This window comes from Alosa sapidissima, chromosome 12 (genome assembly GCF_018492685.1).
Source record: "Alosa sapidissima isolate fAloSap1 chromosome 12, fAloSap1.pri, whole genome shotgun sequence".
Classification (NCBI taxonomy): Eukaryota; Metazoa; Chordata; class Actinopteri; order Clupeiformes; family Clupeidae; genus Alosa; species Alosa sapidissima.
The window spans coordinates 25,911,365-25,928,757 of record NC_055968.1 but is presented as its reverse complement, the minus strand read 5'-3'; the positions used below and the strand labels follow the sequence as shown (position 1 = coordinate 25,928,757).

Sequence of the window (17,393 nt, the reverse complement as noted above, 5' to 3'; positions counted from 1 at the left end):
AGTTACGTTAAACTTATTACATCGCCCGTTACATTACAGTGTCTTAATTAATGTCTTACATTAAGACTACAGGGATTTCCGATTTGTATTACTAATGCATTAGACTTTTTGTCTCACGTAAAGAATCGTCAAATGCATCATGGGAATGTGCATGTTTTGTTTCACTTTTGATAAGCATCCCTCTCTGGAGTAACCGAATGAAACGTCGGATAAAAATTGTACATGTCGAAGACCCTTTTTAATAGTAGCCTAGGCTATTGCAATGTATGCTGAAGCGGTAAGAATTATTTGTTAAATGTAGTTTATAGACCACCGGTAACAAAGCTAGAGAGTGCGATGGATTCAACATAGGCTAGTTCGTTTTCACTCAACTTTAATTAGGCCTGTTGGAGTAGATCCAATGTAGCCTAATTTCCTTAACATTTAAGATAATGGTTTCAGTAGATGTTATTTAGAGTGGAGCAAATGTAAGACATCATTAAGAATGCCAGAGTAAACCAAGCAGTCTGACACAAGTTCCTGTATTTTTCTTACACCGACCTTAATTGACATCTATCCTTAGGTATCATGGACAAAGATGGTGTGCTCACAAACTCAACTTTAACAAATAGACAACGCGGAAACGAAGCTACAGTTCGACCAGCTACTTTGGACAGTAAGTTTTTAAGGTGGTGAGATGTAGCCTATAGCCTACTGAGAAACTGCACTGAACATGAACCCTGCTGTGACTTAAAACCAAGAAAAGGGGCTCAATGGTTACAAAATTTAATTTATAGGTTATTAAAAAAGAGCAAATGTTATGTAACTTGACATATATATTTATTTATATATAAGGTAAATACTGTCACTGAGGTGTAGTAAATACCGTCACTGAGCACTGACCCACTGCTAAAGCCTTTATCCTCTGTATTCCTCCAGACCTCTCTATACACCAGTTGGCAGCGCAAGGTGACATTCCACAAGTGACTATCCATCTTACCAAAGGTAAGGTGTATGCTCTAACACAAAGACCACTTGTGACTAATATCGAATGCAGTTGACCTGGCTGGTTCATGTCCTTTTAGAAGGTGCCTTGCTGAACAGCACTGATAAGCGTGGATACACTCCTCTTATGTGGGCTGCAGCTTTTGGTGAAATTGACATGGTAAAATTCCTTATGGAAAAAGTAAGTGAAGTATGTTGGTTCAGAAAGGAAGTATTGCTTTGTTATGAAATCATATCAATTTAGTAAGTGCTTTTCTTGTATTTCATGTAAAGGGGGCAGATCCCAAAGTTCTTGCACGCGAGCGGGAAAGTGCCTTGACTTTAGCCAGCTCTAGAGGCTATGCTGACATTGTTACTCTTCTTCTGAAAAAGGGCGTTGATATAGACTCTTATGATTGGGTAAGACTGTTTTTCCCTTCCACATACTTATCTGCTTACACATGACATTTTTGAGTGGCACATATTCCTTCATTTTTCAAACCCTAATCTCCAAACTCCATGTACCTAGAATGGAGGCACTCCCCTTTTGTATGCTGTGAGAGGTAACCATGTGGGGTGCGTAGTTGCCCTTTTAGGTGAGTATACTTCCTTTACCTCCAACTAATATAAATGTCAATGATGTACTGTAGCTTCCTCAATTGTTTGAGGTAAGCGTGCACTTACTATTGTCATTCTAGCTGGTGGTGCTGATCTCACCTTTGAGGCAGATTCTGGGTATAACCCAATGGACTTGGCTGTCGCTTTGGGGCACAAAGAAGGCAAGTGCATGAAATATATTTTCACTGGAATTGCGTTCATCCATTCTTCACATGAGCCTTTTAGTAAACACCTATCGAGTGTCATGCAAGCAGACATGTTCATACCCCCAGAATGTTGCACTGTAGCTGCCTGGGTACTCTAGCTATTGCCTGCAGCAACTCGAGCTTGCTAGAACTGATTGTTTTCGTTTTTTTTTTGTACTGACAGTAGTCAGTGACCTCGACAAACAGATCTTTGTGAAAAATCGCCGGGATTCTTTAAGTATAATGCTATTTTTCCTTACAGCTCAAAAGGCCATTGAGGATCACATTCTGAAGTTACTAGGTTACAAACCCAAAAATGAAAAGACACCATAATTTGTGGACTCGAGGGTAGTGGATGGGCAGCTACAGCGCTGACTGAGACTGGAAGGAGGAATACAAGCAGGGACCAATAACCATAACCAAAATACAAAACTTGTGTTTATTTTATTTTTCTATGATCAGCTTGGTTTTAAAGTTGGCCTTGGAGGTGAAAAAGATGTGTACATTTTTTTTTAAATAATAAAGGCACTCTTGATGGGTGATTATTTTACCATAACAGTTTCTAGCATTGTTTTTTTTTTCATGCTGTAGATACGGCAAAGAACTTTCGTTGGGGTAAAAAAAAATCAGTGTTGTTATTTTACTGTAGTACTTCTCTTCCTTAAAAAATCATTGCATTCTTTCTCCCAGGATATCCAAAGAGTAAATAATTATTCTTCCAAAAAAGTCAGCACTGTTTTCAAATGCTATTTTTATCTTGTGCACTGGGGGGGCCTCCTGAATGGGAAAGCTGTGGGTGAGGAGTTAAGGAGAGGATAAACACAAGGACAGTGCCAGCCCAGCATGTGTGGCTTTCTGGCCAAGAACAGAACCAGTGTAGACAAAAATCCTTGGCCTACTGCACAACCAATCGACTAATGCATTCCCAATTGAACTGATCTGTCAAATTCAAAAAGTGTTTAATTTTCAAGCTATATGGAAGTAGGGCATCCCGTTCACAACCTGTAGTAGGGCATCCCATTCACAACCTGACTTGCATGTGTATTTCTTTAGGTAAGTAAAATCAAATGTGATTAATATTTATCTAAAGCTACAAATTATGTAAAACCGCCATACAAAACAAAACAGCCAATATGACACAAAATAACTATTGTCAAGGTAGGCCATAAGGATATTTGTAGTGAGTTGTCATCCTCTGGATAAAAGTCTGTGATCTGAGCAAAGTCGTTCTCCTGTAGGCAACCTGATAGGAGAAAGCACACACAGTGTAGGTTAGTGGGAGTAGCCCATGTAAGAATTCCACTGACAAAACATCTGTAACCACTGTTGTTAAAGATAGCCTGATCTACCTACCTTGTAATCTGCACGTCCTCCCTGAAAATCCACCCTGAAACTGTACTTTTACCTCGGTCACCCGCACACTATGAGGGAATTCCAGTAAGACCCATTGAGAATCGCCCTGTCACCACAGATATAGCCTACTTATTACTTTGTTCACCCATTGATTCACCCATTGATTCAGAGTCTGCAACAGTTGATATAATTGCATGAAAGCCATGAGAAGCAGCAGAGTAAAGAAGCCCGTCTTTACTCTGCAAGCAGCCTACCTGATCTGAATTCCAGCATGTCTCTTCGTTAGAATCAAACATGTACTTCTTCCCAAACTGTTTGACATCTCGGTTCAAGACTGAGCTCACTCTGTTAAACCAGGGGTGAAAATAGTTAAAAATTCATCGCCTCATATTGTTCACCTCTCGCTGGATATAAAAAAAAAAAGCACAACAGTGTCTTATCAACCAATAACTGAACAACTACACTACTTAAGGAATTCATAGAGTAGCCTAGAGGCCTATCAGTGACACATTGAAACAAACCTGGAATTTGGAAAGGTAAGATGAAGCCATGCAAATATAAAGTTTTTTTTTTTTTTTACTAGTGTGCATGCATGCCCTTCATTCCCTGTCTTCTTTGGAAAGCCCCCTGCCTCTCCTAATTCTTCAGCACGTTTTTTTTTTTTTTTTGTAATAATAACAACAACAACAACAAGTCCAAGAGTAGCTTCCATCAGCTGAGAATTATTTCCCATCTCAAACCCTCTTTGTCTCCCAAGGACTTAGAAACAGTAATACATGCATTTGTTACATCCCGGTTAGATTATTGCAACTCCCTCTATCTTGGTCTCCCCCACTCCCAACTTTCTCGTCTGCAATTAGTACAAAATGCAGCTGCTAGGTTGCTTACTGGCACCAAGAAATACCAACACATCACCCCTGTACAGGCCTCCTTACACTGGCTCCCCATTAGTTTTAGGGTCCACTTCAAAGTCCTTCTGATTGTTTATAAGGCACTGCATGGGTTGGCTCCCTCATATATTTCAGACCTCCTCCATCCCCTCTCAGCATCCAGGTCCCTTAGATCTGCCGATAAGGGTCTTCTCTCTGTGGCCCGCACCCGCCTCAAGCAAAGAGGCGATAGAGCTTTTGCGGTAGCAGCCCCACGTTTGTGGAATTGTCTGCCCCCAGATGTTAGACTGTCTCCCTCCATCACCACTTTTAAATCAAGACTAAAGACCCACCTTTACTCCTTGGCCTTCCCTGCTTCCTAGCTGTCCATCTCTCTCCTCTCTTCTTCATATTCAAGTGTCTTCTGTACTGTTGCTATTTATTTGTTTAGGGCTGTCTATTTGTCTATTGTATTTCTGTATTTGTCTTGCTTACTTTCTCTGTGCTTGCCTTTTATATTTTGCTTGTTCTGATTTGCTTTTATTTTCTATTTTTAGCCATATCCTCTGTACAGCACTTTGGTCAGTGGAAACTGTTTTAAATGTGCTCTATAAATTAAATGTACTTACTTACTATGAGTTGGTATAATCTAAAAGCCTATATGTTGGGTCATGTTCATGAAAAATATAGCCTTATAGGCTATGTATTCAGTAAAACCCCTTTTTTCTGCATGGTTTCATTGACCTTTCCATATTAAGTTGGTTTGTTTCAGTGTTGTCACTTAAGTAGGCTACTCCATGCGTTCCTTAATTAGTTTAGTCGTTCAGTTATTGGTTGATAAATAAGGCATCTTTGCGCTTTCGTTTGACAGTCAGATGCGCTCATCGTCAGTAACCCACACAGGCTACCGTAGCTGCCAACATGTTTTAAAACCACCTTGGGTCTTGATGCAAAGATCTCGTTGTCAGTTTAATTTAAAAATCATTACTACATCGGAGGAAGCGTAGAAGAAAAGTCAACGTGAAAGGCATGTGTGGCGTTAGGGAGTGATATGTCAAAATGTGAGTTGACAGCCATGGTTTTGGTCTGCTCTCTTCTTTCCAGTAGCCTACTGCGTCCCGAAACTCAATCAGTGGCACGCAGGCCTAGGCTACTTTCATTCTTGATTAAAACACATTTCAGTTAAAAGCTCATGCTGCATCATTGCTAGATGACTACAACACTATCGACATGATTTTAGATCTCCGAACCAGCGCCCGTAAAGAACACGAAGTAGCCAAGGCAAATACATCATGTTCTGCACATGCTTAGTAACCTACCCATCTCTAAGCATTTCACACATACATTTAACTGCATTTCCGTACCTGCTCTGTGTGTTATTGCATATCAGTGATACAGCCATTTTTGGATTCAGCATGTGGGACTGGGAGAACAATCACACCAAGGACCAAAACACATCCGCGTTCCCAGATTACAGGAACTGCCTTAGTTCGTTCGATCGCCCCCTATTGAACTGAGTCCATGTGGCATGAAGTAGGCTGGAGCATTTGCATGACTTACAGAATAATTCCCTCCTGTAAAGAGTACCCCAGATCTATAGTTGAATCAGTCATTCAATTGGGATCACCAAATTAATTATTTGACCCCAATTAACTGCAAAATATCCCTTGAAATCCAAAAGTAAATATATATATATTTTTTTACAAAATCTAACACTCAAACTAAAACTATGGTGAAGCAATCGGGCAAATCTATTCTTTCCTTTAGCATATGTAAAAGGAATAATTTGGAGTCAAACATTGAAAGCTGAACACACATTCATACTATTTACCATATAGCCTTACCGATTTACAGATAAAATGGGAAAATGTAAGATTAGCAGGCCTAAACCTTTGCTGCTCGTTGTGCATAATTATGTTAACCTCTCAGAGACCTCAAGATGGCAGTAATGGTCTATCCTTCTACCAGCATCAACAGCATTACCAGCTCCTCCCTCTCTTATTTTCATGCAACAGCGAGGAACAAATTCACAGATAAATAATTCAGATATATTTCCTGAACAGAACTTTGAAAGTCTCTGTTTAAATATTGTCCATATATAGATGCATGTGATTTGTTTAATGTGCTTTTCCAGTACTGAAATCCTTTTGAGTGAACAGTTAACAATAGGCTTCATATACATTGAGATAAATGTTGCAATGACCTTCAGTAGGCCGACTACAACACTTACACATTGTTGCTTAATGAGAGCTTGAGGGATTTGAGAGCATTTACTTTCCCTGCAAATGTGTGAAATAGGTTGCACAGACCATTTCAGTGGTAATTTACCCTTGAATGGACTAGTTGGATCATTTTAGTTTAAATCATTTCTTGTGACAGCTTAGTATTTACACAGTAAGGTGTCTTTGAATCACTCTCCACCAGATAGACTGCCTTCCATTCCACAGAGGAAGGATTGTCCAGGGGGTGTTTTTGGAGAGGGACAGGCAGTTTTTCAAGGTGATGAAAGCGGCCAGGCCGTCCTGGTTATGGTGTGCTGCCCACTGTGGATAATCAATAAGTCTTGAATTACAAAACCTGATGAAACTGGGCTTGTGTGAAAATTGCAGAGGGTGCAGGTCTTTGGAGGACACCCCTCTCCTTGTTCTAAGATGCCCTGACATGACTGTAAGCTGCTGGAGTTCATAATAGTTTTAATCCTCAGAAGGAAAGTTTTTCTTTTGATGTTTGCCTGTGGATTTTTTTATCCAGTTATGGGATAAGGAGTATACTGTATTTGACTCAGTGAGAGAAATTCTGTCCTGTCTGGCATCTCGGTAGAGGTAAATAAGCCGCCTGTCTGTGGTTGAATTTGATCCATTCCGAGGTTTATGAGCTGTAGGTACTTGAGCAGATTGTCCTGCTGCAGTGGATCATTAATCGTAGCTCTTGCTTAGGGAATGAGGCATCTCCCTCCACAAAAAAAGATGCCAAGCAAAATATCTTAACTCAAAGTAGTACTCACCAAACACCGCTTTTCTACAGTAATGAACTGCCGTTTACACTGTTGACAGCTGTCAACTGAGTGCTGCAGTGTACTCTTGAATGAGTTTTTTTTTTTATGGGTAAAACCGGACATATATGCGACTAGTTAGAGGAAGGCAATGCCGAGTAATTGCACACTTTCAATATTTAATGTGCATTGAGACACTCAACATTTTAATAAGCAGAAAATGACCAGGAATGTCAGACACATCTGCTTGCACAGGAGCAATTAGGCGACTGAGTTTATGCTGTTCCTCACACACCACATCCTCTGCTGGAATTTTATGCTCTAGTTTGAGTGAGGTTCTTAATTAAACCATTAAGCAGCAGAGCATTTTCACAATATGCTCCACTGCCTCCATTACTAGACACAATCTTTTGTAATTTGTTCACTTACAACCTCAAGCAACGAGTTTCTGTCACGGCCGTCTGTATCCTCGCATACCATCATTTGCATTATTTTGTCAGTGTTAAGAGTATAGTCACATGTGCATTACTGTTGCTGTGCGTTACAAGGAAGACTGATTGATGGTGGGGCATGGTTCCTTGTGTGAGTGATTGCCTATTCTTGCTGTTTCAAGTCTGGGAGCTGTGTGAGTGTAATGCTGATGAAATTAGTGGCTGATTCAAACTGAAACTTTCTGCAAGACTCTGATGACATGATTGCTTTGCGATTAGGGCTGAAATGGTGTTGACGGTGTTCTGGTCTTCCAAAGAGAAAGAGAGAGAGAAAAAAAAAAATCACTGACTTTCGGGCGAGCGAACCTCAACATTCCCCAGCAGATACCACACGGGTGCAAACCCCAAGTGCTCAATTATCACTCAAACATCCCTGTCCCCAGCAATACAGACCCGATTAGAGCCATTGGAATAATAAAAATGAGAGAGATGAGTAAGTTTGGAGGATTGGGGCCATGAGTCCCTCGTGATTAGTGTGGTCTGCCCCCCTGGCTGTCAGAGCCTGTACAGGAGAGCTGCATCAGCAAGGCTTATGAAGTGTGGCCACTCCGACTTAACACCTCACTGGTCAATAATCCAACCAGCTTGAGGGCGAGGCACAAGACCTGCCTCAGGACACGGACCTGAAACTCCAGACAAGTCTATGAGGATTGTGCTTGTTTTTTTGTTTTTTTTTTCTCAACGAGGATTCCAGAACCTTTCCATCTCTGCCAGAAGGCATTAGCGCTAAACGAGCAGGCACAGCTTCACAGCTTCAGCTCATGTTGATGATGTGACCGAGTGAAAAAATACCCCCTGCAGTATCCAGCACTCAGGGGACCTATGTCAGTCTGAATGCTTAGTTGTGGTTTGACTAATTATTGTAGGCTAAAAATAGCAATGAGGATTCTTATGTGACTTTATTATGGCCGCTGTACCATGAGAGCGAGTGGACACTAGGCTAGTGTTTTTGTCCCCTCAACATTTTTCCCCTCAACTATTATTACTGAAACCTCACCAGTCCACACAAAACTTGGCATGGTTGTAGTCCAACAAGGCTGATACAGAATAAAATGTGTTTCTCTATATGCTTGCACCCCTTGAGGCTGGGTAGGGGCTCATAGCCCTTTCTGAGAAATTATGAAATTTGAATGGCAATGTCTCCCTGGAATGTAAGCGCTATAAGACCATATCTATTGTTAATGGAGCTTTATAAATCAATAGCATTGAATTGAATTGATGTAACAGAGGCAGGCAAAAATAAATACAAAGTTTGACAACTCTGTAGTTCAGAGCTTAGCTCTTCCATTGATTCACTGGAACTTCAGTCAAAGCAGCAGAAGACTTTGTTGTCAAAAACAAAAAACAAACAAAAACACTGCCTCTCAAAGGCATCATAAGTAAACACTGTTTCTAAACAGTTCCACTGCTCCTTAAATTCTGAAATTAATACGATTTCTCAACATATAAAACACTCAGGAGCAGTTGTCAACTATATTTTCCATATGGTACAGTAATTATTGAGAGCAAGTATTCAATGCAATTGTAAGCAAAAACCTCTAACTTCACCAACTCTCAATTCTGAAACATGTGTGTCCTGCTACAACCAATGAGCAGGTCAAAGCTACGTGCAGTATTTTTTGTACTTCCAGCATCAATAAACATATTTTTATACCAGGATCTAGCCCAGTGGTCACTCAATTTGAATGTTTGAAATGTGTAGCCTACAGTATGTTATTCTAAACCTTACATCCATACCCCACTCCTTGAATCCATGAATATGTCCACTCCTAAATGCATCTGGTCCACAGAAGTCGGCAGCTGTGTGTTCCCAAGTCCTCACGTTTTCATGGTCCTACTGGATGGCACTAACCAGGGGGCAACAAAAACCACCTACAGAGGGAGAGAAATAGAAAGATATGATCTTTAAATGATCCCATTCTTCTAAATCATACCACATGATTTGTGGGCTTTGTTGTGTTTTTCCGATTCACAAGCACCGTACTTACTAGAGCAGTAATTCCCAAACTTTTTTTCTGGGGACCCACTTTTTAAAAATGACAGACTATCGCGACCCAACTCATGACTGTGGTAGTGAAGATTCTAATAGAAAGCTGTTAGCTTTCCTAAGCTATATAAGGTACAAGCTTGCTAGGGGTATTACACAACATAAATTGTCACTAGGCTATGCTGGCGACCCAAATAAAATCTCCTACGACCCACCTGTGGGTCGCGACCCAGTCTTTGGGAACCAATGTACTAGAGGGAGGGAACCTGCATGGACTCAGACAGCAGGTTGCTGTCTCCTGACCCCTACCAGAGCAAACAGTCAAAACACATTAGAATGACAGGATGGAATCACTAGCAAGAACAGGCTATCACCGGAAAACCCTGCAGGTTTAAGTTGGGGAGTAGCACTGGCATGAGCGCTTCATATTATCTGAGCAGAGCTCAGAGTGCCAGCAGAGGAGTAGGCAGCACTGCCAGGGCCAGCAGCGTCAGGACCAGCGGCGTCAGGACCACAGACAGCATCAGGACCAGCAGCGTCAGGACCACGGACAGCGTCAGGACCAGCGGCGTCAGGACCACGGGCAGCACCTAACCAGGGGGCAACAAAAACCACCTACAGAGGGAGAGAAATAGAAAGATAGGAGGAGAGAGGGAGAGAGAGGTAGAGCACTATCTCTTTATGGAAGATCAAAGAAGATTATGCAACCATACAATACATTCTTTAAAAAATATTTTAATCACATTTTATCACATATTTATCCCCTTAAGTGTAACTTAATCAGCCCCTTTAGTTTACCCCAATCAGCCCCTTAAATTTGCCCTAACCAGCCCCTTACGTTTATTCCGACCAGCCCCTTAAATCTACCCTAAACAGTCCCTAAAGTTTACCCCAACCAGCCCCTAACATTTACCCCAGTCAGCCCCTAAAGTTTGCCCCAATCAGCCCCTAATGTTTACCTCAACCAGCCTTTAAGATTTACCCCAATCAGCCCCTTATGTTTACCCCAGGGGCTCATCCACACGCTGCTCCAGGCAGTTGAAGAGCCCATCTGAGAGGTCCTGTGGTTGGCTGTACACACTCTGCTCCAGGGAGAAGACCTCCTTCAGGAAACCCAGCAGGTCAGCCTGTGGTCAGACCGGAGACACAAAGAGAGCACATTCAGTCCAAAAGGTTACTGATACATAAACTACATCCAGGAGGCGGTTGGTGAAGAAGCTATTTACCCGCAACAGCCCCCAGCATTATACAGCCTGAGGTGGCCACGCCTCGGAGGGCAGGAAGGCATGGATCATTGTCACAAGATGATCCAGGAACCCACCCTGAACCCGCTATAGAAGGGAGGACAGAGAGTGTTTAATGAATAGATGGACAGCGGAGGACGAGGTTGCACAAATCTCACAGGGGCCAGCCTGGCACGAGCCCCCTCAAGCTCCCTGAAGAACACCATCTCGAAGATGACGTCCAGCAAGTTGACACTGTGGATCTAAAACCAAAAAAAGTCAACGAAAATATATAAAATGACATTAGCTTGGGTGAGCCAATGAGTACAGCAACCTGACATACCTGAACCACCAGCAGCTCAGTCTCATGACCAGGAGTCTGGGCAAAGGCCACCAGCTGGTCAAAGGCCTGTTGAAACACACCAGCATCCTGGAGGAAAGTGAAAAAAGGGGGGAAGGGAGAGAACATCTGTTCAGTTAACTCTGGACTTGCCTGGCATACATTTCAGATGTGCACTCAGTCACCCAATTGACTGATTTATTCTTGCGTGTCAAGGTCACATCTGGTCCTGTGAGACTAAATGCAACCTAAGAATGCTACCTGTCCATTGAGAGCAGCCATGGTGCGCAAGATCATCTTCCCTGCCACAGTGATGAAGTTAGCATTCGGCTCCTCGGTGAGCAAGACCTGATCAAAGCATTAAAACATATTATCAAAGAACATTTAAATCACATTTTAATGGTGAGCAAGTGGACCTTATGTGCAAGAAATTGGCGACTAAGACCTGATCCAATGACCAAAATATTCCATCACCGGGATTAGTACTCACTGCAAACGCTTGTCTCAGGCCATTAAGCCTCAGAGAGAAGTCCTCTAGACCCGTGGACGAGAAAAGCTGGCTGTAAAAAAAAAAAAAATCTAAAACTTTATCACACTGAGGCTAATGTCCTATTTCACTTTGTGGTTCAGATTTATCGCTGGAAAAGACTGCTAGCTAAATAAGCAAATAATATCCATTGTTTGCTTATTTAGCTAGCAGTCTTTTCCTCCCATTCTTCTAAATCATACCACATGATTTACTAGAGGGAGGAAACCTGCATGGCCTCAGACAGCAGGTTGCTGTCTCCTGACCCCTACCAGAGCAAACAGTCAAAAAACATTAGAATGACAGGATGGAATCACTAGCAAGAACAGGCTATCACCGGAAAACCCTGCAGGTTTAAGTTGGGGAGTAGTACTGGCATGAGCTTCATATTACCTGAGCAGAGCTCAGAGTGCTAGCAGAGGAGTAAGCAGCAGCGTCAAAACCACGGACAGCGTCAGGACCAGTGGCGTCAGAACCACGGACAGCACCAGAACTAGGAGCGCCAGGACCATGGGCAGTGTCAAGACCAGTAGCAGAGTCAGGACCAGAGGCAGCAGCGTCAAGACCAACAACAGTGTCAGGACCACGGACAGCGTCAGGACCACGGACAGCGCCAGAAACAGGAGCGCCAGGACCACGGGCCGCGTCCAAACCAGAGGCAGCGCCAGGACCGGCAGCAGTGTCTGGGCCAGGAATATCAGGACCAGAACCAGGCTCAGGAGTAGGGAAGGTATGAAGGTTTGAGTTCGCTCTGTGGTCGACACCCTTCCATCTGTAGAGATGGTAATTTCCTGGAAGGTCTTAGAAATCTCGACCATCTGTAGAAGACCATTCACCATATAATAATGATAATAAATAAGATTTAGTAAACAATTGACAGTAAGAAAAATACCTGGATTCCATCCATCTCCAGATGAAAGTTGGCCTCCGTCTCGATGCGGAACGACACATGGACAATCCCACCACAGTACCGCTTGAAAAAGAAAACAACACAGTCTGTATACCAACTGAATAACGGTCTGCATGTTCACTAATAAGTTATATGTTAAAGGGGGGTGAAGATCCATGACTATATAAACATCTCCAAGTATCTATACCTGGATGTAGGTGACAAGTTTCACAGAAGCGTACTGCTCACGGTTTCCCTAGAAATTAAAGTGTGACGTGAAAATGTGTTAACCATTGAGGAATTAGAGATAGTTAACAATCAAACAAACCAACAAGTCTTTGCTAATTAGAATACCTCTGGGGTCTCCACGTAGAAGGTGTTGGTCAGGTGCCACCACTGCTTCTTCAGAGAGTCATCCAGCCTTTCCATGCAGGAGAGTTTCACCTCCACCCACTACATAAAACACACTGGTGAACTGATTAACAGAATTGGCGAGGTACAGCGAAAAAGTCACACAGATGGTAAAACCTAGTCTAAACAATGCCAAAATGTCTTCATTGTTTGCTTGTTTACCCTCGGACCACTGGATAACCACTCAGAGTGCTCTACCCCACTGTATGGCGGGTGTTCTGGACTTCCTGAATCTGCAATACCGTAACATAACGTACAAACATACCAGAGGTGGTATAGGCCTACCGACAGTACTCAGTGATCTTGAGAAACGTAGATCTATGTGAAAGAGTTCTCCTTTAAGTTTGAGCAGCAGTTGATTTTCAAAGTTAGTTGCGCTCATCCTTCCTCGCTTTGCAGTGAACAGTAATTCAGCACAACTGAAATCTGCTCACAGGCAGCTGAGGCAGGCAGGCCCATGTTGAGTTTCAGAGAAACTACTCAATACAGTAACGTGAGTAAATGTAATTCGTAACTTTCCACCTCTGAAATATACATAATATGGCAGTGCTAATGAACTTGAAAACGTCTTTTAACTTGAAAAACCGAAAGCAGTGGAGAGCTAAAGTCACCAATAGCACAGGAGAGACCCATGCTAATCACATGAAAATGCAGAAAATAGCCTACCCTGAATGGCAGCACGTGTCAATGCTCAACGTCCAGTACATGTCAAGGCTCAAAGTCTATTTGCCTAAATTGGTATTTAAAGCAGCTACAAGTTTTAAAGCTACAAGTTTTACCGTCAGTCCAACCTCGACGGTTTCCCGATCTCCGTCTTCTTTGTCGATGGAAAGATAGCACACGTTTAAAAGAGCCTGCACTGTCCTCCATTTGAACACAAAAGCAATTTCGAAGAATAAGTCTGCTATAGCCTACCTATGCTAGCTATTTAACTTATGTTCTAGCTATTAGGAATTAGGTATTACTAGCCAAAATGTCAACAATAATCTAAAACGGTAGGATATTCTTAACGTGAAAGTATCACGTTCTAAATACAAATAGCCTACGAGCTGAAATGTGTAATCTTCAGCCAACTGGTTGATGTTGATCTATCTCCTATGTCAAAGATGACAGGCCTTTGGATGATGTCTTCCATCATATCATGAGACCTCCAGTGATCCAGAAGTAAATGAATGAGTGCCTTCTTAGTTCTTGTTGTTATCATTTGTGAGAAAACCATTCCAATCAGCTGGTCGATGAACATGCACCTTGACCCCAGTCCACCTAGGGACATAACATCAGCCTACTCATTTTTCATGCAATTCACTTCAAATCAAGGCTCAACTCTTGTTTAAGATATTGTTCATATGCAAATAATATTATTAATCCCATATGGAATGGTAATGCTTGAAAGTTCTGTTCTCTGATTTGAGGTACAGTGGAGAACTTTGGTTATACCAGCTGTAATCCTGTAGATAGAAAAGTCATCTTGGACTTAAATTGAAGCTTATGAACTTGGGAAGTTCATGTACATTTGAGGCAGTGATATGTATAATAAAATGCTTGAAAATGATCACTTTTGATGACAATTTGTCAAGAGGACAGACATTTTTTTGTCTTTTGGGGTATGTTGAGGGTGATATTTGACAGCAAAAAGGCACTAATCCCCAGAATCATTTTCTGCTAGTTTCCCCTATGTGTCATGCAAAATTGTAGGGTTATACGACCATTTATGTAGCTGCAGTACCTTAATATTCACAATTCATCCACATCATTCCGCCAAAAGCTTTTCCCAAAAAGTGTGTTTTTTGGCCCCTAAGACCAAACGGGCCAAGTCGGGGATGGTCGTTATCAACTTGTGATGGCCCAAGGTATAATATAAGATAATAGGAAATAATAGTGAAAATCCTGAGGAGTGGACGTGGCTCCCGGCCTATAAAACTTGGTGGCCGCTCTCTGGTTATTGTGGGCGTTTACAATCCACCCTCTGCCAATCCCGATGCACAAGGCTACATAGTCTCTCAGAGCAATTAACTTCTCAGGTTAATTATGAGGCTATCATTTAGGGGACTTTAACCTAGATTGGATGTCTCCAGCAGCTGATGACTTAAAACATATATATGCAATGAGTTCAATCTTACCCACACAGAACCCACACAACCTAATATGAAAATTCCCAGTCGTTCATCCCTGTTAGATCTTATTCTTACCAATACACCTCATAATTATATGCATAGGTGTGTATTACCAATGGATTTCAGTGATCATTGTCCTGTGGGCTTCATTAGAGATGGTAGAAGGAAAATATCAAGGCTTCTGTAAATACGATATATTTTTAAAAAAAAATGAAGAGCAGACATTTTACATGATCTTTTCAGTGACCTTACTTTTTAAAATCTTATCCCAGATGCTGAACACCTTAGCAGATAAACTTGCCCCTTTATTTTTTATTTAGATTTAGGATAAAAAATAAACATAATCCTTGATTTACTCATGATCTAGGTGAGATTATTTCTCAAAGAAACAAAGTTTGGGCATTGGCAAGATTTACTGGAAGTGATGGTGATTGGCAAACTTTCAGACATTTTAGAAACACATGCACTTATGGTGAAAAGGGCAAAATCAACCTATTATTAGAACAATCTGTCTGACTGTGGTAGCAATCCAGCGAAATTCTGGAAAGAGATTAAACCACTTTCTTCAACTACTCTTCCTCAACAAATTATGCTGGATTCTAAAGTTGTAAATGAGAAAAAGAGATTTGTAATGCTTTTAATAATGACTTCATTAAATGTGGTACTCTATTTGATCAACTGAATGGTATGGTTATGACACTAGAGGCTCAAGTTATTTTCAAGTAATAACCCTTTCTTCTCATTCATACCAGTAAACCAATCTGAAGTTCTCTATGGACTGTGTAATTCCAAGTGTATGAAAAGCTCTCTGGGTGCAGATCAGTTAGACCCACATATCTTAAAGATTGCAGCCCCTGCCATTGCTGAACCTTTGACTTACATTGTTAATTTATCACTCTTCTCTGGTTCTATTCCAGAAGTCTGGAAATCAGCCCTAGTGACTCCTTTACATAAAGGAGGAGACCCAAGTGATTTGAATAACTACAGCCCAATCTCCAAGCTCAAATGTTTAGCAAATATGCAAATATGAATCCTTTGTAAATGAGCAGCTTTGTTCCTTTTTGTCATCATATTCTACTGTATATTAAGTCCTTATCAATCTGGGTTCAAAGCTGGCCACAGCACCATTACAGCACCAACTGACGTAGTAAATTATATAGTTACTTTTGTTGACAGTAAGAAACCTAGTGCAGCTTTGTTCATTGATTTGTCAAAGGCTTGTCTCATAAGAGAGTCTCTCAAAGAGTCTCATACTCATTCTAGCACTTTACAACGTTCTACTGAAGCACAGATGCATTTATATACAAAGTAAACAAAAGTGGCCCCAAAATTGAGCCCTGTGGAACACTATTATTTAGTCTCAATGACTCTGAGGTTGATCCTGTCACATCTACTCACTGTGTTCTATTGGAGGGGTAGTGTCTCCATCTCATACTCATTCTAGCACTTTACAACGTTCTACTGAAGCACAGACATCATTGATATACAAAGTATGAGTAATTTACATCTACAAATACTTTATGCCTATGCCTATGCCTAAGCAGTGCCAAATCTTCAATGTGCATTTGATTGTGTGCAGAAATTCCTGAAAGTAGTTCTAAATTAATCAAAAACTAAAGGTATGATATTTACTAGATCGAGAAAGCGTGACATTGATGCCTACAGTATAACATTTGTTCCCTGAATGGGACACAAATTGAGCAAGTTTCTCAATACAATTATTTGGGCATTTGGCTAGATAACGATTATTAACGAACTATCATTTAGAACACATGTGCTTGAGCTCACAAAAAAGGTAAAAAATAAATTGGGTGCATTTTACAGGATTAGGTCTAGTAGGACTATAATGTAAGTCCTAGACTATGGTGACATTGTGTATATGCATGGAGCCCCTTCCACACTGAAATCATTGATGCAGTTTACCACAGGTCACTACGTTTTATAACTGGGGATTTAAAACTCATCACTGTAAACTGTGCAAAAAATGTAGGATGGTCTTCCCTCTATGATAGGAGGGAAAGACACTGCATCCTTTTTATTGATAAGGCATTGGGGAATTTACCATTTTGCTTAACTTCTCTTCTGAACATGAAATCAATCTGACTCAGGGCATTGCTGTAAAAGAGCTTGATGCTCAGTCAATTTCTCCCTGAATAAAAAACAGTTGATGATTGATGATCTTGAAAGCATCAAGGCTGCAACTGGAGTGGATAGCAGCGCTATGGATTCCGCCACAGAGCTAGGCTGATACAAACTAATAACACTCATTAGAGGAGCAGAATGGCAGAGAAGGTATATACATTGATCTGAATCATAGCATTAGGTAGGCCTACACTTGTTGAATTGACACTTTAGTTTATTGAAGAACTATGAAAGATCCCGGAGAGTACATTAATTGACATCTTTGTAAAACTGCCATAATAGACTCTACA

The 17,393-nt window shown here is 41.3% G+C and overlaps 3 protein-coding genes and 2 long non-coding RNA genes across 6 annotated transcripts in view; 1 reads left to right on the top strand and 4 right to left on the bottom strand.

Annotated features, from left to right (window-relative positions):
* LOC121724887 overlaps positions 1-17,393 on the bottom strand; it is a 178,772-nt gene that overhangs the window by 27,809 nt on the left and 133,570 nt on the right. The window lies entirely within an intron of this gene.
* Positions 125-2,322, top strand: rfxank (regulatory factor X-associated ankyrin-containing protein). Its single transcript, XM_042111767.1, has 8 exons — positions 125-277; positions 563-655; positions 919-984; positions 1,065-1,165; positions 1,258-1,383; positions 1,493-1,559; positions 1,662-1,742; positions 2,029-2,322. The coding sequence occupies exons 2-8, from the start codon at positions 568-570 to the stop codon at positions 2,097-2,099; spliced, it is 600 nt and encodes a 199-aa protein (XP_041967701.1). The 5' UTR covers positions 125-277; positions 563-567; the 3' UTR covers positions 2,100-2,322.
* Positions 2,187-5,482, bottom strand: LOC121724882 (nuclear receptor 2C2-associated protein). The gene is made up of 5 exons (XM_042111768.1): positions 5,353-5,482; positions 3,374-3,464; positions 3,120-3,225; positions 2,942-3,009; positions 2,187-2,558 (listed from the first exon to the last, which is right to left on the bottom strand). The coding sequence occupies exons 1-5, from the start codon at positions 5,403-5,405 to the stop codon at positions 2,436-2,438; spliced, it is 441 nt and encodes a 146-aa protein (XP_041967702.1). The 5' UTR covers positions 5,406-5,482; the 3' UTR covers positions 2,187-2,435.
* LOC121724886 lies at positions 9,104-10,938 on the bottom strand. Its single transcript, XR_006035324.1, has 4 exons — positions 10,685-10,938; positions 10,464-10,585; positions 9,674-10,073; positions 9,104-9,343 (listed from the first exon to the last, which is right to left on the bottom strand). It is a non-coding gene; the product is annotated as an uncharacterized LOC121724886 (long non-coding RNA).
* Positions 11,010-13,150, bottom strand: LOC121724880. Of its 2 annotated transcripts, XR_006035320.1 has the most exons (6): positions 12,791-13,150; positions 12,645-12,692; positions 12,440-12,520; positions 11,941-12,365; positions 11,512-11,581; positions 11,010-11,369 (listed from the first exon to the last, which is right to left on the bottom strand). XR_006035320.1 is itself a non-coding variant. In XM_042111766.1 (4 exons), the coding sequence occupies exons 1-4, from the start codon at positions 12,863-12,865 to the stop codon at positions 11,952-11,954; spliced, it is 618 nt and encodes a 205-aa protein (XP_041967700.1). In that variant the 5' UTR covers positions 12,866-13,150; the 3' UTR covers positions 11,786-11,951. The 2 variants fall into 2 exon arrangements, 1 of the variants encoding a protein (XP_041967700.1); XM_042111766.1 differs by lacking the exons at positions 11,010-11,369; positions 11,512-11,581 and having other exon boundaries at positions 11,786-12,365.

What these genes read in the sequence shown, in the direction of transcription:
- LOC121724880 (XM_042111766.1), bottom strand. Translation starts at nt 12,865, where the DNA reads ATGGAAAGGCTGGATGACTCTCTGAAGAAGCAGTGGTGGCACCTGACC. An exon ending in TCTACGTGGAGACCCCAGAG is followed by an intron (nt 12,693 to 12,790) that starts GTATTCTAATTA and finishes TTTAATTTCTAG; the next exon opens with GGAAACCGTGAGCAGTACGC. An exon ending in AACTTGTCACCTACATCCAG is followed by an intron (nt 12,521 to 12,644) that starts GTATAGATACTT and finishes TTCTTTTTCAAG; the next exon opens with CGGTACTGTGGTGGGATTGT.
- rfxank (XM_042111767.1), top strand. Translation starts at nt 568, where the DNA reads ATGGACAAAGATGGTGTGCTCACAAACTCAACTTTAACAAATAGACAA. An exon ending in GACTATCCATCTTACCAAAG is followed by an intron (nt 985 to 1,064) that starts GTAAGGTGTATG and finishes ATGTCCTTTTAG; the next exon opens with AAGGTGCCTTGCTGAACAGC. An exon ending in GTGCGTAGTTGCCCTTTTAG is followed by an intron (nt 1,560 to 1,661) that starts GTGAGTATACTT and finishes TTGTCATTCTAG; the next exon opens with CTGGTGGTGCTGATCTCACC.
- LOC121724882 (XM_042111768.1), bottom strand. Translation starts at nt 5,405, where the DNA reads ATGCTGAATCCAAAAATGGCTGTATCACTGATATGCAATAACACACAG. An exon ending in CATGCTGGAATTCAGATCAG is followed by an intron (nt 3,226 to 3,373) that starts GTAGGCTGCTTG and finishes CTGTGGTGACAG; the next exon opens with GGCGATTCTCAATGGGTCTT. An exon ending in GAGGACGTGCAGATTACAAG is followed by an intron (nt 3,010 to 3,119) that starts GTAGGTAGATCA and finishes TTCTCCTATCAG; the next exon opens with GTTGCCTACAGGAGAACGAC.